Source organism: Pipistrellus hanaki (assembly GCF_964339955.1).
Source record: "Pipistrellus hanaki genome assembly, chromosome: 4".
NCBI classification, from domain to species: Eukaryota; Metazoa; Chordata; class Mammalia; order Chiroptera; family Vespertilionidae; genus Pipistrellus; species Pipistrellus hanaki.
Genome location: NC_140506.1, coordinates 37,826,157 through 37,851,924, shown reverse-complemented (window position 1 = coordinate 37,851,924; position 25,768 = coordinate 37,826,157). Strand labels below are relative to the sequence as shown.

The window sequence follows — 25,768 nt, the reverse complement described above, 5'->3', positions numbered from 1 at the left end:
ATCTTCTTTTTTAAAAAAAATACATTTTTATTTCAGAGAGGAAGGGAGAGAGGGAGAGAGAAATAGAACATCAATGATGAAAGAGAATCATTGATCGGCTGCCTCCTGAATGTTCCACCCTGATCGGGAATGGAACCATGATCTCCTGGTTCATAGGTCGACACTCCACCACTTGAGTCACACTGGCCAGTTGGTCTGCATACAAATTCCTTTTCCTTATTAATTTCCTTATTTGCATCTTGTAATTCATATCATTTCTATGACTAACAAACTCTAAATAATATATTTTAATTTTTTTTTGTATCTATCACAGTTATCAATCAGAAAAGCTGAATGGTTTGGCTCTAAAAATCTAAATGAGTTGCTTTTTAACTAATATGGATCTCAAATGATTTTAATTTTTTGTGAGCCAAAAGACTTTGATTTTAAAACATTTCCTTATCAACCACCATTTATAATTCCTGTTTATTTACTACACCACTTTTTAAAAATATATAGATTTTATTGATTTTTTTACAGAGAGGGAGAGAGGTAGAAAGCTAGAAACGTCGATGAGAGAGAAACATCGACCAGCTGCCTCTTGCACACCCCCTACTGGGGATGTGCCCGCAACCAATGTACATGCCCTTTAGCGGAATCGAACCTGGGACCCTTCAGTCCAAAGACCCGACGCTCTACCGCTGAGCCAAACCGGTTTCGGCAGCCAAACCGGTTTTGGCTACTACACCACTTCTAAACTATATGGTATGAACTGGATGGAAGTTCTCATTCATACTAGTGCAGACACAGGAAAGAGATCAGAGTGAAGGATGGCTCCTTCTCTCCATGTAGCCTCTTAGCTCTTACTCTTGCCCTTTGACATGATCTTTATCTACTAGACAAGCTGTTAACTTTATTTACTGGACAAGTGTGAGCATTCAATCTCACACTGAGAAAGAAAAGCAAGAGTCTAGATTACAAGTAATAAATATTTGTTATTATTTTCAAGGAAAGAGTCATAAAATTTTAAACACTATGAGTTATATTATTTTTACTTTTATTAATTTTCACAAGTTGACACATTATTTTGAAAAACAAAGAGAAATCAGTACATAGAAAATAACACAAAGTCAAGAAATTATTAGACCAAGATAGATTTGAACTGACTTTTTAAAAGTCTTCTGAAACTGTTTGTTTTTACTTATTTTAAACAGTATTTATTTGAGCATCTATTTTTATGCCTAGCACAATGCTAATATGTTGTAAGGAAAAATATGAGAAATATATCACATGATTCTTGTCCCTAAATATTTTGTAATCTAGCTATTTATTATAAAGACATTAAAAAAACTTTAGACTCTATCTCCTGTAAGTAAAATCATCTTAAGGTTATATAGTTATTTCAGCAATCCTTCCATTGCTCAAAATGGTTTTTGCTTCTTTTCCTTCAGTACTGCCTTTGGAATCATTATACAAATCATTTAAGAAAAGCAGACTCAGTGTGTTAGTTCGGAATGCCACTCCATCTTCCTCAAGTACCTAGCTTAGTCACCTGAATTAATCACTAGGTTCGTGCTCAGTGACTTCTGGTTGTTTTTTTTAATCTCTAATTCATCCCAAAGACAAGTTTTGCTATTCTTTTTTTTTTAATAAAATTATTTTTTATTTATACATTACAAGTTGAAACTCCTAGGTCAGAACTATTATACATGATTGGAATAAACTCATGCAGTAGAGCAGACTATTGTAACAAATGTCTATTAGCACATTCTGTTGATGGCACCTTTTATCACTTTAATAAACATGACAACCATATGTGCTGGGCACTATCATTACAGCAAACAGGGGCAGACCTGGTACTTAAACTCAGGTCTGTCTGGTTTTCAATATTGTGATTTCAATTGCTATTCAATTAGCTGCTCTTAAGCTTCTAAGTTTTTTTTTTTTTTTTTTTTTTTATTCTTGATAACCTTCAAAACAATGTACTGCAGAATTCCTGGACAGTAAATACTGAGAACAAGGAGCCCTTCTCATCACCATTGTGTCCCCTGCAGCATCCATCAGGAGTGGGATACTTGCATGTAGGATTTCTCTGGAGGGGCTGCCTCAAATGAGCTGTTCACTTGCTGGAAACATCACAGTGGGCTGATGGCAAAGATGAGGAGGAGTCCAGATGAGGTTTGAGGGGGATTTCTTTCTGTTCTATTATTCCAGGGTTTTCACTACTTAGAAGTCTGGCTTTGACAGCGAAGGACAGAAAGGTCTGCCAGAAGCTGGCAGCAGATTTTCCCAGTACTCCCTTCTAGCCCTGTGTTTTAAAAAATATATAGTTAATTAATTTAGATATTTGTATCATATATATATCCAACACATATAAGTTAGGTGAATAATCAGGATAAGCTAGAAATTCAGTTTCAACATAAAGACAGAACAACTATGTTCATATCCATTCATGCCAGGGGTCTTTCCCAAATTTCTATCCTCACTAACAATCATAAGGCATTATACCACCTGTCAGAAAAAGACAATTTGTTTGAGTTTTATAGACCTATTAGAGGCCTGGTGCATGAATTCGTGCACCAGTGAGGTCCCTCGGCCTGGCCTGCGGGATAGGGCTGAAACTGGCTCTCCAACATCCCCAAGGGGTCCTGGGTTAGGAGAGGGCACAGGCCAGGCCGAAGGATCCCACTGGTGCATAATTGGGGCCGGGGTGGGATGCGGGAGGTTGGTCAGCCAGGGAGGGACCACGGGAAGGCTCCAAGGTGTTTCCAGCCCATTTAGCTCAGTCCTGATCAGCCAGACCCCAGCAGCAAGTTAACCTACCAGTCAGAGCATCTGCCCCCTGGTGGTCAGCACACGCCATAGTGAACAGTTGAGCAGCGTTAGCATATTATTAGCATATTATGCTTTGGTTGGTTGAACGGATAACCAGACAGTCAGACACTTAACATATTAGGCTATAGGATATTCATTCTGAAAATTCTATCAGGGTTCTACTCAATATTTTAATGCAATGACAATTCTATGAAGATGGGTTTTTTAAAAATATATATTTTTATTGATTTCAAAGAGGAAGGGAGAGGGAGAGAGATAGAAACATCAATGATGAGAGAGAATCATTGATTGGCTGCCTCCTGTGTACTCCTACTGGGGATTGAGCCCTCAACCCAGGCATGTGCCCTTGGTTGGAATCAAACCTGGGACCCTTCAGTTCACAGGCCAACTCTCTATCCACTCATCCAAGTCAGCTAGGGCTATGAAGATGGGTTTTAATGTAACTATATTCTTCAAAAAGTAACTAAAAACAAAATTCAAATAACTTTGTTATTATTTATTCCCTGCTTTTAGAAAGCAGATTACAAAGGTTCCTTGTCACAGACCTTTGTGTTAAATATATTTTTACAGTTATTTTCCCCCTTTACTTATGAAACAATGAATAAATAAATATGTTGGGATAATAACAGTGTCAGAAATCTGGGTGCATACAGGTTTCTGTATAATCACAAATGTCTGTAAACAGCATGTTTGGGAGTTCAGTGTTCAAGGAGTGTGTGGCCTTACTCTAGAGAATGATGTTTTCTCTTCAGTGGCTAATGGATTTAAAGGTCTCCTGGACAATGATAATTAAAATAAATGTTTCTTACTTATTTGAAGGATTTTAATCATCACCAAAGTATGCTTTCCTCCTTTTTTAATTACACTTATACTAGACGACCGGAGCATGCATTCGTGTACCGGTGGGGTCCCTTGGCCTGGCCTGCACCCTCTCACAGTCCGGGTCCCCTCAGGGGATGTTGGAGAGCCGGTTTTTGCCCGATCCCCATAGGCCTGATCCAGACAGGAGACAGCCTGATTGTATGCATTGAGTGTCCATCCCCTGGTGATCAGTGCACATCATAGTGACTGGTAGACTGGTCGTTCGGTTGCTCAGGCTTTTATATATACAGATTGAGTACTTTTTTCCTAAGTATGATATCTATAAAAACCATCTTCTCTAATAAATATCCATATCTCCCCAAAACAATATTTGGATAAATGATTTCTTGTCTACTTTTACAATCTAAATAAATTTACTTTAGGAAAATCATTCCAGTTCAAAAATGAAGAGTATTCTAAATTCCAGTGAAATGGATAAAGAAGTATAAAATGGATTAAATATATACTAGCACTGAATAGAAAAGAGGAGACAGCAGATATTATGGCTAGTTTTTGGAAGATGGAAAAGGAATGACATTCTATTGAAGAGAGAGACAGAGAGAATCAAAGATGAAAACAGAACAGTAATTTCCTCCCTTCCCCCCCCCCCCCAATGTCATCAATGATGAAGTAGATTGATTATAACAAATAGTATAATTTAGAAATAAGAAGATATTAGAGAAAGCAAAACCCTGTTATTCTTCTTTCAACAATGAAAAAGAAGTTAATTAGAAATTCATAGAAAACCAAATGTTGTACTAAGAGTCACAGCTCAAGTATGAAGTAAATGAAAATATGATATGGATTTGGACTATGGATGAAATGTAAGAGAAGAAACTCAATTTGACCTTGATGCTTAGAACTCTCCTACAAGTGGTTCAAGTTTTGTAAAATAAGATTATAACTCTTTCTCCATAGTTACTGCTTACCACTTGGTTCTGCAGTAAATGTTTAGAAAATCATGGGACCAGGATAATCAGTTGGAAACTTTATTGGAGGCATCAAGAAAAGAGAGATATCGGATGTTAAAACAAGACAGATGCTCTGCAGAAGTTTCAAAGCAGGTGGCTAAGAGCCAGTCAGATGACTCACCTGACTACACTGACCAGTCTGGATCACAGAGACCAATGGGCCAGTTACTTTGCTTATGAGCAAAGAGGGTGCCGTTAAATTGGGATCAGACCACCCTCTCAGAGTTTGTCTGCATAAAGAAAAGGTGAAAGGGCCTCTAACCAGTCTTGAGTCTAATAAGAGACAGAGTGAGCCAGCCTGGAAGTATTTAAAACCGGGCCCATGAGAATCACCAGGAAGGACAATGGGACTCACTGCCCCCCCTTTTGCCCCTCCCCTTCCCAATAGGACATATCTGGAGTGACCTGCTGAAAAAGCCAGGACCTGAAGAGGAAGCAGCAGAGAGAAATGCAATGCCTCTGGCATGAGATTTACAGATAAAGGTTCCCAGCAGAAGCCTCTGAAGAACCAGGACTGTGCCCAGGAAGGCCTGCCAGGCCCAGAGAGTGTGGTCTTCCTGTCGAGGCCAGTCAAGTGATGCCAATTTACCCCTCTTTCTATTGTTTCTTCTCTCACTTTGAATCTGAGGTCAGAAACCATGGTTAGTAAGTTAGGAAAGGGGAGGGTTGGAAGCAAAAGACTGAGAAAGAGAAGAATTGTCTTCTACAAAAAGGGGGACATTTTTTTAAGTTTGAAACATGTTCCAACTTTTGATTTCACATGGAACTGAATGTTTAATTATTGAATTATGTTGGTTAAATTAAGAGATCTGTGGTGCTTTCTATTGTCTCAGACGAACTACCCAAAGAAGTCCTGGGGCATGTCAGTATTTTCAAAGAGAGACAGAGGAAAGAAGTCATCCACTGAACAGATTTAAAGAGACAGAGGAAGGCAAAAATAAAGCTGTTCTGATTTGTATTTTATGAGTCCTGCTTGTTTAATATGACAATTACAGTAATGTTGTAAATGTTATTTACTAGCTTTGCATTTTTAGAATAAACTTACAGACAAATCTTGGAGGACTTAACTATAATTACAGAGCAGAATACAATGGTTATGAATCTTGATAATATAAAAGTAATGGCATAACTTAAAGAAGCCAAGAAGTAGATGAGGGAGAAAAAGTAGAGGGTACCAGGAGTAGAATCAACAGATACTGCCTCATATTGATGGATTAAGAAGTAAGTGGTTAAATATGAAATTCAAACTTATAAAGACAACCAACAGAAAAAATAAAAATGTAATAAGTCAAATTAGGAAAAGGAGAACACAGAAAAGGGGAAGATCATGTGATTTAAATTCCTCAGCTTTCACAAAGGGTAATTTCCACTTAAAGTTGATAAAACAAGAAGTGGAGGCACAAGACTTCAAAACACAAATGCCAAACAGATGGACTGGGACTGATGTCAGGAGGGAAGCAACTTTTACGTTTCATTTTATACAATTCACTTCCTGAATTTTTGTTATCATAGGCATGCATAGTATTTGCAATAATAAATAAATTAATATTTGAGGAAAATAGTGTTATTAATGTAAAAATTCCTACCTGGCTCTAATCCAGGGCTTGGTATGCATATTGAGGCCACTTCCCCAGCTGCTGCCATGTTTTTCTGAAGCTGGTGGCCAAAAGCCCCTTTCTGGGGTCAGCTCCTCTGCAATTGCCCTGATGTGGTAGGGCTCGAATCCACAGCACCCACCGATGTACCTGACCCCCAGGTTGTAGGCCTCTCTGGCGTATTTTTGAATGTCCCACCTGGTTGCAGTTCTGGGCTCCAGTCCTATAATACAATAGTTACGGCATTTCTGTTACCATCTCCATTGTCAGATGATAGATGCTCTGATGAGTGTTATTGTTTTTTTTTAATTAAAAAACTGTAAATTTTAGATTATACATTCTTCAGATAGCTCATTTTTGGTTAACAATGAATGTTTTTGGCTTAGGCAGTCTTGAACTGTATGTAAGACTGAACCATAGTTGTTCATGATAGCTGTTTCCATTTTGTCACAATGAGAAATCTCAGGGACCTCTAATACGCGCCTTGAACTTACCAAAGGGATATTCTGGGAGATCCACAAACCCTCCTTTGCCACAGTCAGGTGTGTGGAACCCCAGAGACTGCACCATCAGATGTGCTTTCAACCCTGCAGCGTGGAGGCCTTCCTTCATGAGCTTCATTGTTTTCAAGCTAACCCCGGGCCCAAATCGGCAGTTCACACCAACGATTGAAGCCCCTATGCAAAGACATAAAAAATATTTATATATATTTTTTAAATATTTTTTTTACTGATTTTAGAGAGGAAGGAAGAGGGAGAAAGAGATAGAAACATCAGTGATGAGAGAGAAACATTGATCGGTTGCCTCCTGCATGTCCCCAGCTGGGGATTGAGACCCAACCTGGGCATGTGCCCTGATGGGAAACTAACAGTGACCCCCTGAAGCATAGGTCGATGCTCAACCACTGAGCTACACTGGCCAGGCACATTTTACTTTTACTTTTTTATTTTCTGACAGTTAGAAGGTGCCTTAGAGGTCCCTATCCCTATCTACCTCCCAACTTTTACAGGTGAGGAAAAAAATTCCAGTTCATTTTTTTAGTTCTGAACTGCCCTGACAATGTTAAGCCAACTTTGCTAAATTTCATAAACAACAACTGAACAGCTTATCACACTATGAGTCCAAATTACCTGCTTTCACCAGCTTCACAGCACATTCTCCAGGTGTCACGCCATTCTTGTCTCCCTCTGGGCCTATGCACATGGTAGCTGCCACAGGTTTACTGGATTCCTTTAAGACTTCCACAGCCCACACAGCTTCCTCCGCAATCTCAAAATACTAAAAGAAATTTCACTGCTTTCGATTGGTGCAAAAATGAAGCAGATTTTGAGTGTAAAATGTAAATGTTGCAAAACCGTTGTTATAAAAACACCCAAGTATATAATATGTAATAAAACTTGCTAAGGAATGTGTCTCTCTCAGACTGACTAAGAATACCCTTCTGAGTAAATATTTTAATTCCTTTAACAATACAGGGTGGAGCAAAAATAATTTTACAGTTGTTTGTATAGAAAATAATGTAATACTTAATAAATAATAATACAATAATAAACTCTGTGTTTCACCTACTCACAACTATAAACCTACTTTTGCCACACTCTGTATATAGATCTCCACTCATATGTCATCTAAAAAACACAAAGGTTTTTTGTTTTTTTTAACTAATTGAGTATTTTATAAAACCATAATTTTGAAGGAGCAAAAGTTAATAAATTTTGAACTCATTTTTTATGGAACAGGGGTAATAATGAATAGTTTGTTACTGCTTCAGAGTGCTTTTATATTCCCTTCTAGTTAGATAATCATAAATGTTCCATAAAGGAGGCTTGGAAATATGATTATTTCCCCAGATGAGAACACTGAGGCACAGAGTGGAAAGGGATAGCTACTGAGTATCTTTGTGAATGGTAGACAGGACACCCTGTTTGATAAATATATGACATTTGCATGGGTGCCTCTCAGGAACTCCCTTAAGTGCCACAGTCAAAAAGCTGAACTTAGGTGAAGAAAAGCTAGCAGAAATCTCCCTGCTTCTTCCTTCTTGACTTAGAAACAGATTCTGCAGAAGCAGTGTGTGAGAATGACAGAGGGTCAAAAGATATGGGTGTGTCTGTGCTTTAGTAATAGGTGGCCTATAGTAATAGGTGGCCCTGAGCCTTCACAAGGCTGAGGAAACAGGGTTTTCAATAGTTCAATAGAGGGATTGGGGAAATAGCATTTGGGAGGCTATTGTCCTTGTTGAGGTGAAGGCTTGGATTGAGGACTTGACTCTAGCAATTGTAATGATAAATTATGATGAGGCTTTTTAATTTTTGGAAGAGGCAGGAAGAGAATGTTCAGTCAATAACCGGTTCTTACTGTTTGTTTCTTTAAAATATTGCTCGCATGTTATAATTTGAGTGGAAAGAGGGAGCAAGGATGGAGGAGAGCAAGGGAACTAATGATACTGAGGATTATTGGTGGGATCTGGAGGAGCCTGAGCATCCACCTACCCCCAGGGCTTTAATCCTTTCTGTAGCCTGTCCCTCCTTCAGGGGAAGATACTCCCTGAATCACTCCCTTTCTCTGAACCCCATGTTATAGTGTCTCCTGAGAGTCAGCTGCCGCAACTACCCTGACCTAGAAAAGCAAAAGCTAGGCCTCTCCTGGGTCGGTCTTTTCGCTTCATAGAGAACAGAACATCCGAGTGAGAGGATGTTGACTGTGGTTCATTTAAATAAACCTTTGACCATCAGAGGAAATGAGGGCATAAGGCAATCCAATACTTATATGAAAGTTGAAGACTGTTCAATTATACTTGTCAATAAGTTTAACTCTCCCTATAACACTAGACTTACCTCTGCAATCAAGAAGTCCACATTTTTCTTGGCAAAAACTTCTAGCTGTAGTCGAAAAAGTCTTTTAACTCTTGCTTCATCCCTGTCATGTTTATATATTGCTGTCTGGCAGATACCTCCTGCCACCAAAGCATCACCTTTATCAGCCACTTCTCGGGCGAGGTCACAAGCAGCAGCATTTACATCTTCCCACTGAGGGTAGAGAGCAAGAAGTAAGATGGTGAGCCTGGCATTTCAGAGATGTAATACAATCTATGACAAAGGGGGAAATGAGCAAGTAAGATGAGAAGCTGCTAATTTTAACTAATTCGAGAAGATCAGCAGAGTTGGCTACAATCTCCTCTACTACCAGTGAGGTTTAATTCCATTATTGTGCTTATCTGTACCACATTGGATTTTAGCATATTTGTTGGCCTCCCACACTTAACTGTGAGCCACTTCAGTAAAGGCTCTATGCCTTTGCACACTCTTTGTGTCTGGCCTAGGGATGGCACTGTAACAGGCACTCAATAAGTGTTGGTTGGTTGGGCATTAACATTTGTAAGTATTAACACTTTACATTTGCAGAATATCTCACAATACTTCCACATTCTTCACCATATTCACCTTTCTCAACAACCCTAGGCAGTTTAGCATAAGCTATCTCCATTTTTTCAGAGAAAACCAATACTCCATGCAGTTAAGTGTCTTACACAAAGTCACACAGCCAACAGGTGGCAAGTTGGGTATTCAATTCTTCTCATTCCAAGGCCACTGCTGTGAACCCTAGGACCACCCTGTTTCCAGATGGATAAGTCAAAAAAGAAGAATGTGAAATAAGGAGGTAAAAAAGAGCATCTATATTGATAAAATGTTCTTTCTTTATATATATATATAAAAAAAATAGCACAGAAAAATGGCTATGTCCTTCCAATGGCCTGTTGTTTCCCAGTCCTATGCCTCCCCTTCCCCTAGATAAAGAGAAAGAAAAAGCTCATTTATTTACTATATATGCACCTACATACTAGTTAATTACTTAACAGATATTTTATATTTGTAGTAACACATCAGGTCAATTCCACAGCTTCCCATCGAGAGGTTCTTTTTTATTATACAGGGTCCCTGCCCAACTCCCCTCCCCTCCCCCCACCCTGTCCCCCAACCAAAGGCACTATTATTTACCTTGCTTTCCAACTTTTCTTCACTGGCAGAAAAGGTGAAAGTCTGCATGACATTTGCTCCTGCTCTCAAGAATTCCATGTGAAGCTGACGAACTACAGAGTAGTTTTTTAAATTGAAATTAAAACATTAAAAATCACATAAGCTATCATTTTCAGCAGTGGCAGCCCACCCACTTCTCTTCCAATCATACACAATTTCAAATCTAGTACTTATAAAAAGAATTGCAGATTAAGGCCAGTAAAATTCAAGGACAGACCTAGCAAAGACCATACCAAATCAGGGCTGTTTAGAGTAGCCTCCTATTATCCTGCTGCTGGGCCTCACAGCATGGTGAAGACTCATGCAGAGACTGAAGCTCAGTTGGCCAATTGTTCTTGGTCTCTTGGTCTAGAGAGGGCTTATTCAATTTCCAGTGTCATGAAGAATCTAACTGGTCTGCTTACAGTCCTCAAAGTAGTCTATTATCTATGCTCTGTTAAGCTGGTAGATACCCTTAATCATCCTTACCAAACACACTGTTATAATATAATATGCAAATTAACTAGAAGGATGAATATGAAGCAATAACAGTTTTACTATATTAAGGAAATTCTTAAATATCCACAAGGTAAATATTTATGAGACACATAGTAGGATGTGCATTTTAGTAGTTCCTATATATAAGATATAAATGTGTGTGCATGGTGGCGGTAGAAGAAAGAGGAAGAGGAGAGAGAGAGAGAGAGAGAGAGAGAGAGAGAGAGAGAGAGAGAGAGAGAGAGGGAGAGAATGAGAACTTTATTCTACTCGTATTTGTTCAGACCACGTACTGTCACTGTCTCCACATGTTGGCTATTTTGACAAGTGAAACAGTCCTTAGAAAATGCATACTATTATTTTTTTTTATCTTCTCTCAGTCAGATGTACTCAAAATGTCCCCCAGATAAGCACTCCCAGGGACGCTGGCACTGACCTGCGTCTGGATGTTCTACCACGACTTCCGGCGTCCAGAGTCCAGCCTTCACGTAGCCCCTCTTCTCCAGAGTTATGAGGAAACTGCCATCTCCAACCACAACCTCCCCACTATCCAGCCGTTCCAAAATACCCTGAAGGAGAAAAAGAAAAATCATCTAAGGCCCCTCTTTTCCCCCAAAAAGCAGTTTCTAATTTTCAGAAAGATAGTATGTTGTTCTCAGTGTTTAATAATATTTCAGAAAGATTGGATACACTGTTGTTTCTTGCACAATGCAGGTACTTGTTTAGTGCAGAATGCTGTTACTGTTGTTTCTCCTAACATTTAATCTGAGTCAAAACATAGTGAAAATGATGATTTCATAATAGTTATTTTGGTTGTCAATATGTTTGTGGCAGACATTGCTAGTTGCTTAACTAATTTGCATTTTCTCTCCTCTTCTTTGCTAATGTACTTTGTTTGGGGAGACAATGCTTCCAAGTTTAAAACTTGGGATTCCTAGGGGTCCCTTGCTGCTGGGGTGGCCATTTGACAAGTGCTGACCAGAGAGACATGGGTAGAAGTCCGCTGAAGATTTCTGGAAAAGTATTACTTTCCTGACACAGATGTCCACTCCCTTCCATCCTGACACTTTTTCCTTCCTGACTGGAATGTCACCATAAGCCCTGGAAATATAGCAGTCATCCTGCCACCGCCACTGAAATCCGGATGCTAAGGCTGGTGGAGCAGAGGGTAACAGCAGCCTGGTGTCTTAGTGACATCTCTGAGTAACTGCAGCAGCCATGGATTGCTAGTCCTCTCGTTAGGTGAGAAAACCTCATTTTTTGTGAGTAAACCACTGAACATAATACACTCCACATTTGATAGTTATGCCCTACATTTCCCAGCATGTTTGTATCCATGCTGTCATTTGGTGCTCCCCACAGTTCTGTGAGCGAGGCAGGCCGTTTTGCAGATGAGGAAACTGAGGTTCATAGAGTCTATGTGAGTTGCCCAAGATCACAGAGCTAAGTAAGTAACAAAGCCCACTGCAGATCTTCTAAATTCCTAACACATTCTTTTCCTATTTTACCACCTTTCTCATTAGCCCACTCGTAAATTAAAGTCTGTATGCAAAGCAGTTATCTAAGGGTTATGGTTTCCAAGATCTACATCTTGCCTCCCTCAGATTCCTGCATGGCTCCCCCTCTCACCTCCTTCAGGTCTTTGTTCACATGTCATCTTTTCAAAGAGGCCTTCCCTAAACACCTGGTGACAACTGCAAACACCCCATGGTGATCCCTATCCCTTGTGTATAGACTGCATTAATTGACGATACACCGTTTTAGTGAAAATACAAGGCCAGTTTGTGTCAACTCTGCCTACAGCTGGACACACAGCAATGCATAAATGGGGGAGAAAAGCTTCCAGTTCCCCATCTAATCAGTCATATCTGCCTTCCAGAAGGGTACACCCAACGTGATGTACCAGGCTACCATATCCACACCATCTCCATTTTACTATGGAGAGAAGCAGAATGGAGCCCTGCTATGTTAACCATAAGTGCTGTTTGACAGAGAGCGAGTCCTTAATTCTGGTTAGCCTTCCATATTTCATATCTAAAGATGAATTTTAGCTGAATGGGCAAGACATATTAACATTGACCTGGATTCTCACCTATCTCTCTACTCCCTCCATAAAATACAGTTTGCTCTTTTTGTTTCGCACTTTGAAACATAAAAACGGACTGAAGCTTTAAACTTTCAGTGAGATCTTCCCACATGCCAGTTGCGGTTCTAGGCAAGTGGGATAAGCATTGGAATAACTCAAGGTCTGTGCCTTCAAGAAGCTCAAAATCTGGCTTCTCTGGAGAAGGCCAGTGGGTCAGCAAATTATCTCAAGACAATGTAATAGATAAATGCCACAGAGGGGTACAGAAGAGAGAATCAGAGGTATAAGTCATCTGTATAAAATACCATCTTGAAAATCTAACATACTTCAATGAACTATCTTAAGAATCAAATTTAATAGTACACATCAAACACTTTTAGAAGGAAAAATATTGGTATACAATTTAGGTATTATTAGTTAGTATCTCACCGCCCATATCCAAACCAAGTGGATCTATTTAACATGTCTTATATATGGCCCCTCACTCACCGTGCCTGGATTATTGAAATGATCTCCAATTCCCTCCAGCCCCCTTTTCTATCTCCCATTGCTGCCAGAGCAAAGTCTTGCCTGGCCCACTCTGATTGGCAATAACCTCTCCTTTGTGTCCTACTTTCCTGCATCCACTACCTGCCCTGCAGTATTTGCTTACTTACCTGCCTCCTCTGTGTGGCTGTAAGATGTTTGAGGCTCAGGTACCTTGTCTCTAGGCCTATTGCCTCCTACAGCACCTAACAAAGAGTAAGCCCTTGAAAAACTATGCAGGGTTCACAGACAGACAGGACCATTTTGAAAGTGTCACATGTGTCACATATGCTACAAGTTTGGTCCTGAGAAGAAGAAGAAAAAAGATACTCTTAACAGAAAATTTGCTAGGGTTTTAAAAAAAATTATAGTACATATTTTGACAGTGTCTTCATAATACCAAATAAACATTTTCATCTGTTGTCTAGATATTTGTCCAATATTTTAAATTTGCCAATTTTCTAAAATATCATTAGCAAAATAAATGAGTTGTTAAGATTTGAATTAAGAGCATCTTTTAGCCCCTCCTTCACTGCTGTACTAACCATCCCAATTACTATACATGTATGATCTAAAGATAGTTTGCGAATGACAGGACTGTGTAAAATAAAGAACACTAAATATACAGCACATTTGTATTTTCATTCCATCCTCCCTTTCACTTTGGAGTGATCCCACCTGGGATCTGATGATGAGCTCTGAGAGACAGTTACGCCCCCTTTCTGCAGATATCAGTATGTGCACGTCAGGATTTAGGATCTGGCTTCAGGGCACCTCTCTTCATACCCAAGGGAGTTCACCACCTTCTCCCTGTGGCAGGAGGCAGCCAGAGACCCAGTCTGCCTAAAATATCATCCCTTGTGCCTGAAAAAGGCCACTGCATTTTAGGATTAAATGGGACTGCTCCTTTGGATTAAAGATACAATTGGAGGTGCCCTCTGTGGCAGTTAAATAAACTCTTAAGATGCACCTGTTAGCTGAGAAGAGAAGTGGGCTAACTCCTTCCCACTAACATTTTAATTTTAACTCCCAGGTACCCATTAACATGGATTAGTATGTCATAAGCTTGGTGTTGCAAGAGTAGATGCCAGGAAGAAACTGAACAGAGATGGCATATTTTTAAAACCTTAATAATAATGAACTGTAAAAGTGAACACAGTATTAGAGAAAGTTTAGAGAAATTAGCACAATGTTCTTTGCTAAGTTTTTATTACACCCATTTTCTTCAATGCCCATATTTTACTTTTATAATCAGAAAAGCATGTCCAAAATGATTTTAAGTTCTTAAACCCATATTCCTCATCTTATGTAACTACTACCATTATTGTGTCCTTCCTTACAGGGGGTGTGTGTGTGTGTGTGTGTGTGTGTGTATAAATATAAATATAAATATAAATATAAATATAAATATAAATATAAATATAAATATATATATATATATATATATATATATATATATATATAGTTGCAATCAGTGTGATATATCTCCTTTTGTAAATTAACATTGTCAAAGCACTTTGCCTGCTTCCATACTTAGCTCCTTAATGGGCTAACAACTTGTAAAGTGGATGAACCTCAATTGATTTAGGGAGCCCACTACTGTCCTGATTGTTCCTAACTTTTTAGTGTAAATCAGTCGGTGGCACACATTTCTTTTCCCTGCCAATATCACCCCATTGTTCCCTACCGTCTTTTATGAATTTCAGGGCTCAGGTGGGCTGCTTTGAGAGGTTCTGGGCATGTCCCGCATCCAAGTTCATGGCCTTCCTAATTTTATTTTGTCACCCCTTCTTCCCACCACTCACACACCAGGTGTAGAAATGGGTGAACAAAGCCAAGAGCTGGCGACCAGACCTGGAAAGGGGCTGAGAGGAAGAGCCTGGAGACTCGGGCTGGGCTGCCAGGTCGGGTAAGACACAGGGGTCCCCAAGCACCCTCCCTCCACACCCCACTGAGGGTCTGAGCCAGGACTGGTTTCAGGCCAGCTGGCCACCGGGACAGCCAGACTGCGGCCCTTAGGGAACTGGAGGGCAAGAAGCTCTGAGGCAGGAGAGGGAATGCAGTGGGTGCGGCCAGTGCGGGGAGAGGTTGTGAGTGTGGCCTCTGAGTCTGAAGGCGCAAATCCCTCTCCACTCTGCGTTTGTCCTTTGACTCTCGGGCCTCAGTTTCTCCAGGCGTAAGGGGGACAGTTGTGAAGATGAAGGGATAATTTGCTCAAAGCACTGGGTGCAGGGCTGCTCCGAGTGAGGGAGGGCTCAACAAATGGCACCCAGGTTTGTTACCTTGTCCTCACACCCAAGGCATACCGCCACCCGCCTCGCGATCCGGTAAACCGAGGCTTGAGCGGTCCAGGTGCCCTGCGGTGGCCGCAGAGCCCGCAGGGGCTCCAGCGGGGTTTGCACCCTGGGAGCCCCGCACGCAGCCTGTGGGCTGGGCCTTCGCGGACTTTGGGAAACTCACCTTCTTGGCTGCGGTGGGTGCCATGGCGAAGCGGCTTTGCAGGCGCCGGGTGGCCGGAGCGCGCTGGCCCAGGAGCCCGCCCCTCGCCCGGGGGAGGATTTCACGCGGCCCGGCGGCCCGCCAGCCTCCGCCTCGGAGCCGCGGGTGTCCGCGCCGTCAGCTTCGCCATGCTCCGCCCGGGCGTGCAGCGGCTGCGGGGCCTCCCGCTGCGGGGCTTGGGGCTGCCTGGCTCCCCGCGCCGCCCGCTCTCCGTCGGCGGCCACGAAGGGTGAGTGGGAACCCCCGACTGCAGGGCGGGAGCGAGGGGCTAAGGCGGACTCTGGCCTTAGGGGTGCGTTGGCTTCTGAATGATGGGCATTTGGGGCACCTCGATTTTTGTTTTCTTTTCCGTGCACAACTGTACAAAGTGCTACAGAATCGAAGGGTTCCCAGAGCAAAGTCTCTTCAATTCCAAACCCCTTCCCGGGTCACCTATTAATAGTGCCTTTTGTATCTGCCCAGAGAGGATCTGTGTGTCTGCAAATACAGGTGTATGTATATGTTCTTCTGTGGCTCCCTTACACATTGCTTTTTACAATATGCCTTGGAGAGGCTCATGCAAATAAATGTTAAGCCACTGAGCAGTGGTGTTAATATTGTAGAGAAGCATATACACAGTGAGAAAAAGTTAAATGAGGAAGAAACTTTTACTCCATTTGGATGTCTTCAACCTGGAACACAGTGGAGGGAGGTGACCCAAGAATTATGGGTACTAAACTTCATGATGATCATGGTTTTTCATGGGATAAAATGATTGTGAGTATGTCCTTGAAATAGAATGAGAAAAGTTATTCTCTAGGTCCTCTGGGGGGAAAAAAATAATAATTCACCTGTTCAGTTCTTTAGCTCAGTGTTCGGCAAACTCATTAGTCAACAGAGCCAAATATCAACAGTACAACGATTGAAATTTCTTTTGAGAGCCAAAAACTGACTTCTGTGCATGGGCCACGAAGTTTCAGTCACACTGTGCTTGCGCACCCGCACGTGGTATTTTGTGGAAGAGCCACACTCACGGGGCCAAAGAGCCGCAAGTGGCTCTCAAGCCGCAGCAGTTTGCCGACCACTGCTTTAGCTATATTAAATATCTACAATGAACCAGAATTATATGGAATGGGGCTCAAATGCCTCTTCCTCCCTCCCACAACCAGGTTGCTTAAGTTAGATTTTTAAATATGTATATATTGATATATATATTTTTTTTCCTCAGAGAGGAAGGGAGAGGGAGAGAGGGAGAGAAACATCAATGATGAGAGAGAATCATTGATTGACTGCCTCCTGCACGTCCCCTATTAGGGATCGAGCCTACAACCAGGCATGTGCCCTTGACCCGGATTGAACCTGGGACCTTTCAGTTTAAAGGATGATGCTCTGTGCACTGAGACAAACCAGCTAGGGCCTAGGTTAGATTTTAGATGCAAAAACAATAACAAAAGCCACAACTGTAGCTACTTTAGCTTAGTAGATCTAACTTCTTCTTTTTTTAAATTGTCTTCCAGAAAGGACAACCCACCCTTACCTGCAGAAACAAGATGGAAAGACAGAGCAGAGACAGTGATCATTGGAGGTGGCTGTGTTGGTGTGAGTCTGGCTTATCACCTGGCCAAAGCAGGGATGAAGGACGTGGTCCTCCTGGAGAAATCGGAGCTCACTGCTGGGTCTACCTGGCACGCAGTAAGGAAAGCACCTCTCAACTGTCATGTTCACTGAGTTGTGCGCTAGGGCAATCGGTCTCCTTCCCATTCACAACACCCCGCTGCTGCCTCTTTAGAGTGCGTTCCCTTTCAACAGCGTTCCATTTGGGCTGGCACACTTCCAGGTGGTGGTCAACATTGAGGCTGTCTTTATCTGGAACATACTGCTTCTGGATTCATATCCTAGCTCTGCCATTTTCTACCCAAGTGACTTATGGCAAATCACTTAAGTTTCCATTTCCTGGGGTGAGTAAGGCACCTGGATGTGTAAAATAGGATTATTAATAGGATTGGAGTGAAGATTGAGTTAATGTATGAAGTTACTCAACAAATGTAAAGTGTTTAGTAAATGGTATCCTTTATATCAAAGAGCAGCAGCTGGGTGTTCCTGAATACGGCAGAGACCTTCACCTACAGTCCCCTCAGCTGGCCGTAGTGGTATTTTTCATTGATTTATTTATTATTTTAATTTTGTGTTGTAAGAGAACGGCTTGACTACATGAAGACTGAACTAGGGGGACTGAGAACAGCTTTTGTGTTAAATAACGCATTCAGCCAAGTCAGTCTCACATATTTGATGGTATAAGCATAATTGTTCTAGGGCTATACAATAACTGGGCTAAAATGGAAAGCTGCTCAGGTAAATGAGGTGATTGACACTGCTTTTATGCTGTCAAACCAGTTATTTCCGAAGTCAGCTAAGGATGGGACAGTTTTTATGACTGTCAGTACAGATTTCTTTTGAAAGAAAAGTTTGGGAGTCTTAGCTCAACTGTCAGTCATTAGCTTTCCTTTCTGTCATTCACTTTCTCCTGTTGAGATAAGAGAAAACCCTACTTTTAGGGTTTCCACACAGATCTGCTCATCCGGTCCTGGTGTGGGCTGGAGGCTGAGCCCTGAAATGGCTGCCTCCAGTGTGGAGGAGAGTGCAGCCCAGATTTCAACCAAGTTGGCCCCAGAGTCTAGTGGCCACAGAGTCTGACCACGAGGTTGGGTGGAGGCCCCTAGAAAAATCATAGCCAACCCATCTTCTCTTTCCTCACCTCCTCTCCCCTCCATCTGGGAGAGAGGCCCAGGCACCTAGTACTCCTGAGTGTAATTTCAGAACGTTCACAGGCACACTGTATTTTGTTTGGCCAGTTTCCCCTCAGCTTGCTTCTTCCTACCTGGAGACAGGTCCAGGAAGCCACTGACACTCCTGGCTCTTCTCCCCTCCCCGAACTAGACTTCCTATGTAGGCTTTTTGCTATCATGGAAAAGAAAGCCTGTATTTCTCCTACCGCTCTCCTATGCCTTCTCCTTGCTAGACATTCAGTCACTCTATCAACAAACATTTTCTAAGAATCTATGTGCCAAGCCAGTGCTCTTAGGGAGGACACAGCAGTGAACAAAACAAAGTCCTGCCCCTGTGAGCCACACCTAGGCAGGGCAGACAGAAAACACACAAGCTGCTTAGGAGTGATCAGTACCATGAGGAAGAGGATACAGAGATAAAGAATGGTGGAGGAGGAAGAGTCTGGAGGCTATTTTAAAGAATAGAGACAAGGAAGAAGTGAGTGAGGGGGTGGGGAGGCTGTCCAGGCAAGAGCATGCAGGCAGAGGGAAATTTAGGCACGTGGAAATATCCTAAGTGAAAGGCTTACACCCTTTAACACTTTCAGCTTGTTAAGTAATATTAACATTTTAATTATTTTCTCATTTATGTTTGATTGATTTGATGTGGCCTGCATTATAGGATAGATTACTGAATTCCCTGCAATTTTACTTCTTAGACATGCCAAGAATTGTGTTTTTTTTTTAAAAGGCAGCATACCCTTAACCTAAGTTCTTTTAAGAAAAGTGGGCAACGTTTTTAATATGCTGGTTTCTAGTTAAAAGTTAACTGTGCAAAACAATTTCCCTTAAGCAAAGAGATAGATAACAGAGTGAGTGGGAAAGGCGTGTCCTGGTTTGTGAACAGAGTATTATGCAATGGTTTACAAAATTGGTTCATGTGGTGTGGGCTCAAGATGGAGCCAGGCAGCAGAAGCCGGGCTACTTGGCCCCCAGAGAAATGAAGGAAAAGAAAGAAAAAGAGGGTTGCCCTGGGAACTCGATTCTATGCAGTTTTGCAAGTCAAGGAGGCCTCCCTCTGAGGAGCCACATGAAAGAAATACCATCTATTAGGAATTTTTAACATAGAAATATTTGCAGCAGATATGAGAATGTGGAAAGTTAGGGAGCCAGTTACAGGGGTAGAATACAAAAAATATAGGCAGTCTCATTGAAGTATAGCATGTGCTCAAGTTAAACTTGAGTATAGGAATCAGTACTTAGGCAGGAAGGCACAGCTTGCCATGTGAGTATTCAAAATGAAGCCACAAATCCAAAAATCCTGAGGGTTTGCTGAATTTCAATGAGACTGCTTTGTCAGCACCTGGCACTACTACTAGTGTGGAGCAGTTCTTGTGGGGTGGGGATAGGGAGAGGATTGAATGAGAAGCAGTTTTGGAGCTTGGGGTCCCCAGGAGAGGCTGCCCCTGGGGATGACAAGGAAGTGGGTTGTTTGGAGGGTTGAGGACTAAAGATGAAAGATAATCCATACAGCCTGTAGAAAGACAATATTAGAGCTTCCTATTTATTTTCAACTAAAAATGTAAGAAAGAAATTAATCGCTCCTAGTGTTTCTAAATAGCCCATACCTTTGTTGTGGGTGATGTGTTGGTTATTATTCCAAGGGATCAAGCAAGGGAGAGGTGGAAAGTTCACAATGGGAGTGTCCTCACTGGTTCTTTGGTCTTTAGTCTGTCATGACATATTGCTGATCAAGTGTTGTAGGACACCACCTTTGTGATTCATTTTATAGAACCAGGGCTTTAAGTAAAATAATGGATGATGAAAGAGGGAGGGATTAACCTTGAGAGTGTTGTACTACATGGAGATTTGTTGGTATCATTGTAATAAAAGAATTGTGAAACACAGTTTTTCTTTTACAAAAACAGAATACAGTCTATCCTTTTTTTCAAAAACAGTCCTGTTGAGAAGAGAAAATGTTGAAAAGGGATCTTTAAACATGTTGACATTATTATTATATTTTTCTGGCCAAAACAATATGTGTCACCTACAAAAACTTTCATATATACAAAAGTTACATTTTTTAGCCCATCTAAAATGTTTTCAACTAAGGAGTTTTAGTGGTATTTGTACCCATTTATTTAAAAATATAAAAATGCAAAACCTTCCCATTAGCTTGTAACAACAACTGATGAACAAGAGAACATGAAACATTAATAGTCTCACTTCAGTGGAAACCTTATGAAGGTGTGATTGGGATGGAGGAAGTGGTGTCAAGATGCAGAGTTCAGAAAAGACAGGGCACTTCTCCCATGAAGATCTCCGTATCAATGACAGCTAGCTTCCCCAGCTATCACAGCCATTCAAACCAGTCTCAAAATACAACAAACCTAGATGTAAGTCTTCACAATGCTGTTTTACCAAGGTTAATCCAATATTTATTTTTAATAATAAAGTATATTAACCACATAGCTCTTGCCAATACATAAACTTAATATTACAAAGCTTTTCTACACAATAAACAAAATAATTATTCAAATGTTTAATTCATTTCTAGTTTTTTTGTGTTTGTTTTATGATCTCTGTTAATTTAATGATACATATCTATATATCACATGAAAATTAGGAAATGCACATATTTGATAGGAGGTGCTCAAACTTTTAATGAATACATGGATAAAAAATTTGAAGCCTCTGGGATATAGGATGGCTTGAGATTGGTCAATGGGCTTTTTGAGGCTGTTGAGGTTCATGAAAAGGGGAAAGATTATTAAAGAGATGGATAGGACTGCTCACTAGCTCAAATGATGATTTTTCTAACTCCATCATTCTTTTCATTAATTCATTATTAATTGTTAGTCTACTATAAAGAAGTTTCCTATTTACTTAGTTATATCATAAGAATTCATGAATCCTTATTTTCTTCTAAAGGCTATAGTTTCTACTGATTATTTGTATCTCTGATTTATCTTTCCTATTTTAACTTCTCCGCCAACTATAATTATCTTCTTTCTTCAAATCAAATGTAAACCTTTTTTCTTGTCTTCCTTAAAGACTTCTCTGACCTTTCTAGCATCTTTTCTTCCCTTGGTTCTTATGTCTTTATATGTTCCAGCACTTAATCATATGCTTTTGATTGTATTGCTTTAAGTATGAAAGTTTCATGATTCAGTCAGATCATAAAAATCTTGAAGGATAAAAACAATAAAAACACAGATATGGTTGACCCTAAATTTTAAACACAGATTAAAACACAAAAACCAGTTAATAAAAAAGTGTTTAGGATACAAAATATTAATAATAATATCACTTCATGCCTGGCAAAATAAATTAAGCTCAGGACTTATGCCTAACTGTCCTAGCAGCAAGGAAACTAGAGTAGTAGGAGCTTTTCAGTGGAAACAGGTATATTATTTCACTATGGTAGACTAACTTTTCCTTAATCAGGAACTTCTAGAAAAATTTCTTCCCTAAGTGAAGGATATGGGGCTAAATTTTTTTGAATAACAGTTTTATAAAAACTAACTCATGTAACTCTTTCAGATGAAAGATTATCAACTCCTTCTATGAAAATAGCTTTCTGTGGTGGTGTAGTGTAGATGTTGTATAACTTTCTGGCTTAACCTAGGTTAATATTTAAAGTATCTTGAGGAGTGAATGGTGACCATTCTAGGTCAGTGCTCATGAGTTATCAGTTTTCTCAAATGATGGGAGTTATGGGAAAGACAAAAGTGAGTTCTCTAGCAGATAAATGAAAGCAGGGATTCCCTATATTGAAATAAAAAAGTTCATATGCACAAAGATACCAAGCATGTAAAGGAAAGTAGAGCATTTGACTGAAAGTTAAGGAGCCCAACTTTTAGTTCCATCGTAACGGGGCTGTACTATGAGAGAACTTACAAGCTGGGCTAGGATTGTCTCAAAAAAAAGTAGCTGTGCATGACCTGGCCAGGTTGGTTCAGTAGTTAGAGCATTGTCCCATGAGCCAAAGGGTCACAGGTCTGATTCTCGGTCAAGGGGCATGTACCTCTGTTGTGAGTTTGATGCCCTGCCCCAGTTGAGAGGCCCAATTGATGTGTCTCTCTCATATTAATATATGTCTCTGTCTCTCTCTTTCTCTTTCTCTCTTTCTCTCCCTCTCTCCGTCTCCCTCCCCTGCCTCTCCCTCTCCCTTTCTCTCTTTCTGTCTCTCTCTCTCTCTCCCCCTACTCCTTCCCTTCCACTCTCTCTAAAAATCAATGGGAAAAATATCCTCAGGTGAGGATTAACAACAAACAAACAAAAATAGCTGTGCATATGTCCAAATGTTTGAGCAAGTACTTGATAGAAGCCCGAGGATTCTAGTCAATAAGGAAGGATTAATGAACCTTTAAATGGGGTGTTTTTGAATTCAGGAGAACCAATTGTCCACCACTATCATAGAAGAACCTTATAAATACTCCTAAACAGATTTTATTTGATGAACTTTCCAGGTTACATTAGCAGCAATTTGGGGCCCTAGACACTTAACCAAAAGAACTTGCTTCATATAATTGCTTGGGATTCTTTATCCGGATACTACATTGCATCTGAGTTGATAAAAGGGTTTTTGGCATGCTAACATTTAGATTTTTTTTCCCTGAGAGTTATTACTTAGTATTTATTCAACAAATATTTGTGGGGTACAATCTATGTGCTCATCAAACAGGTAAAGCTATGACAAAAGTCTGTTCATCAAATCACTAGGCTACAATTTCCAGGAACATTCCAATTCTTGAATTTTGGAAATTTCAAAGGAAACAGGAGGTCTGCTGCACTCGAGAGAATGGTGGGGATTGGGTCAAGGAAAACTCTGTTAGGCTATAGTCCTTCCCCTTAAGGGAACACCCATGATTTGCTGGTTTGAGTTCACATTGTATACCATCTCCCCATATTCTTCCTCATGGCATATGTTCCTAAACTTCCTACCTAAACCATCCCATTCCTGAATCTTCCTACAACACTTTTCCTAATAACTTTTAGAGACAATATATATGTCCATTGGTTGGCTCTGACATTACTGTTCAAACTGTTCTTAAAATTGTGTAACAAGCCTTATGCTCTGGATTTGCTCAACTGCGGCTGATGTGTTCTCATTTCAAGGGGCTGGCTGATACTGCTCCATTTCTTGCCAGCAATAAGTTCCTGCTTAACAGATAAGTTATCAACATTTTCAGAATGTTAATTTTTTTTCAGTATTTCCTTTTCTCTTCACTTTTAAGGCAGGTTTAACGACTTACTTTCATCCTGGAATAAACTTGAAGAAAATACACTATGATAGCATCAAACTTTATGAGAAACTGGAAGAAGAAACTGGACAGGTAAATGCATTTAACTTGAAATTGACTTTTAGGTGAGTGTCTTCGAAATACATAGATCTCTGAAGGATTTTGACATCATCATATATATCTGTGTGTGGTAGCATCAAGGGTATGTGAAATGTTTAATGTGGTAGAGAAATCTGATAAGAGTTTAAGGTAAGAACCTCTGAAGTTTGCTCTCCAGTCAGTTTGAATTCTTGAAGTGTATTACCCACGTAATTACCCCCTCTTCTCGCCTTTTTTTTTTTTTTTTTTTTTTTTTAATGAAGGGAGAATACAAAGCAGCAGCTTTCAAAAATACCTTGATTCAGTTACTATATCTAGAAACTAAGAAATTAGAGCCTTTCAGCCACCGGATGACAAAGGATCTGACAACGGTGGATCGCATACTGTCACATGGCTTTGAAAAGTACTTCATTAAAAGCCCCTCACTTTTATTTTTATTTCTTCTCATAGCTATTAGCATTCTGAAAATAAACTGGCAGGCTGAGAATATGCATAGGCTAAGATTGAAGTCTCCTTAAAATCCTCAGGCCATTTCCCTGCCTAAAGCCATCCAAAGGACGGAGGAGGAGGACCTGCACAGCCGAGCCCTGCCTGCCTTTCCAGCATTTGCTCTCACTGCTCTTCGCTATGCTCAGATGCTTCAGCTCTTCCTAATTACTTACAGTTCTGGAATGTGCTGGGCTCTCTGCCTAAAATTACATTCCTCTGGCTCCCATTTCAGCACTTACTCTCCATCTTCTCTGGGAGTCATCCCCTTTGAGAAGCTGGCCTTGACTTTGCCCACCCAGGCAGAGCTGAGGACATGTCACTTGGTTCTAAGAATGTTGGTGTATCCCTCTCTATAATGCCCATCTCTCTATGGTGGTTGTTGCTTTACTGTTTGGTCTTCCCTACAGAGTATGAGCAAGATGAGGGCAAAGATTGCATCATTTATTTCAGTAACCCCAGGGCCACACTGAGTGCTTGGCCACCTGAAGGACTTCGATTAAATGTCAAATGAAGGTTTGTTTCACGTCACAATCTCATCACTGCAGCATTCTGATTCTTCATATTCCTGCCTCAAATCCTCTGTTGTTCTCTTTTCCACATAATTTTCTTTCACTCTGTACATTAACACTATCTTGTGTTATGGATTATGCATTTAGCTCTCTGCTTCACCTGTAAGCTCCATACAAGCAGGTCTTTGCCTCTCTTGTTCGTAACAGCATCTCTGGGGCTTAGCATAGTGCCTGGCACAGAGCAGGCAGTTAGTAAATAGTTAATGAATGAATGTTTCTTTATAAGATTCCAATATGTTTATGTAGTTATCTCTTTCACTGGATAGTAAATCTCTTATGTTATATATCTGCATTTTCATTGTACGGAAGAAGAATCATGTTTCAGTGCCAAATAAGGATTTATTGACGTGTGTTTATTGGCATTATTACAACAGGTGGTGGGATTCCATCAGCCAGGTAGTATCAGAATTGCTACAACTCCTGTAAGGGTAGATGAATTTAAATATCAAATGACTCGGACTGGCTGGCATGCAACAGAACAGTATATTATTGAACCTGAGAAAATTCAAGAGATGTTCCCTTTACTCAACATGAACAAGGTATTTATCCCAAGGGCATTTGCACTATTTGTTGACTGGAATTAAGATTAGAAAAAGTTATTTGAAGTTGTTAATTAAAAATAGAAAAACTTTGAACACACATTTTAAATGGCAAAATTAAATGATTAATACTGGAATTTGGGTACATTACAATCTGAGCCACTGTGTATGCCAAATGAAATATGAAAAGGTAATGAAAAATTTTATTAGTTTTCCA

At 40.4% G+C, this 25,768-nt stretch overlaps 2 protein-coding genes across 5 annotated transcripts in view; one reads left to right on the top strand and one right to left on the bottom strand.

The window, feature by feature from the left end:
- DMGDH (dimethylglycine dehydrogenase) overlaps positions 1 to 25,768 on the top strand; it is an 87,497-nt gene that overhangs the window by 24,418 nt on the left and 37,311 nt on the right. For 2 of the 4 annotated variants that reach the window (XR_014794821.1, XM_084881305.1), the window contains exons 1-4: positions 15,964 to 16,094; positions 17,362 to 17,536; positions 23,850 to 23,948; positions 25,387 to 25,551. Coding sequence is in view for 3 of the 4 variants with exons in the window: in XM_084881305.1 (XP_084737431.1) it covers positions 15,994 to 16,094; positions 17,362 to 17,536; positions 23,850 to 23,948; positions 25,387 to 25,551 (540 nt within the window). In the remaining variant the exon portion in view is untranslated. Of the gene's footprint in view, positions 1 to 15,963; positions 16,095 to 17,361; positions 17,537 to 23,849; positions 23,949 to 24,489; positions 24,957 to 25,386; positions 25,552 to 25,768 lie in introns of those variants that run through there. The other 2 variants (XM_084881306.1, XM_084881307.1) reach the window with 2 other exon arrangements.
- Positions 1,016 to 16,015, bottom strand: LOC311621356 (S-methylmethionine--homocysteine S-methyltransferase BHMT2). Its single transcript, XM_084881341.1, has 8 exons — positions 15,827 to 16,015; positions 11,192 to 11,324; positions 10,240 to 10,331; positions 9,079 to 9,270; positions 7,372 to 7,519; positions 6,736 to 6,918; positions 6,233 to 6,464; positions 1,016 to 2,287 (listed from the first exon to the last, which is right to left on the bottom strand). Exons 1-8 carry the CDS (start codon positions 15,848 to 15,850, stop codon positions 2,206 to 2,208), a joined length of 1,086 nt encoding a protein of 361 aa, XP_084737467.1. The 5' UTR covers positions 15,851 to 16,015; the 3' UTR covers positions 1,016 to 2,205.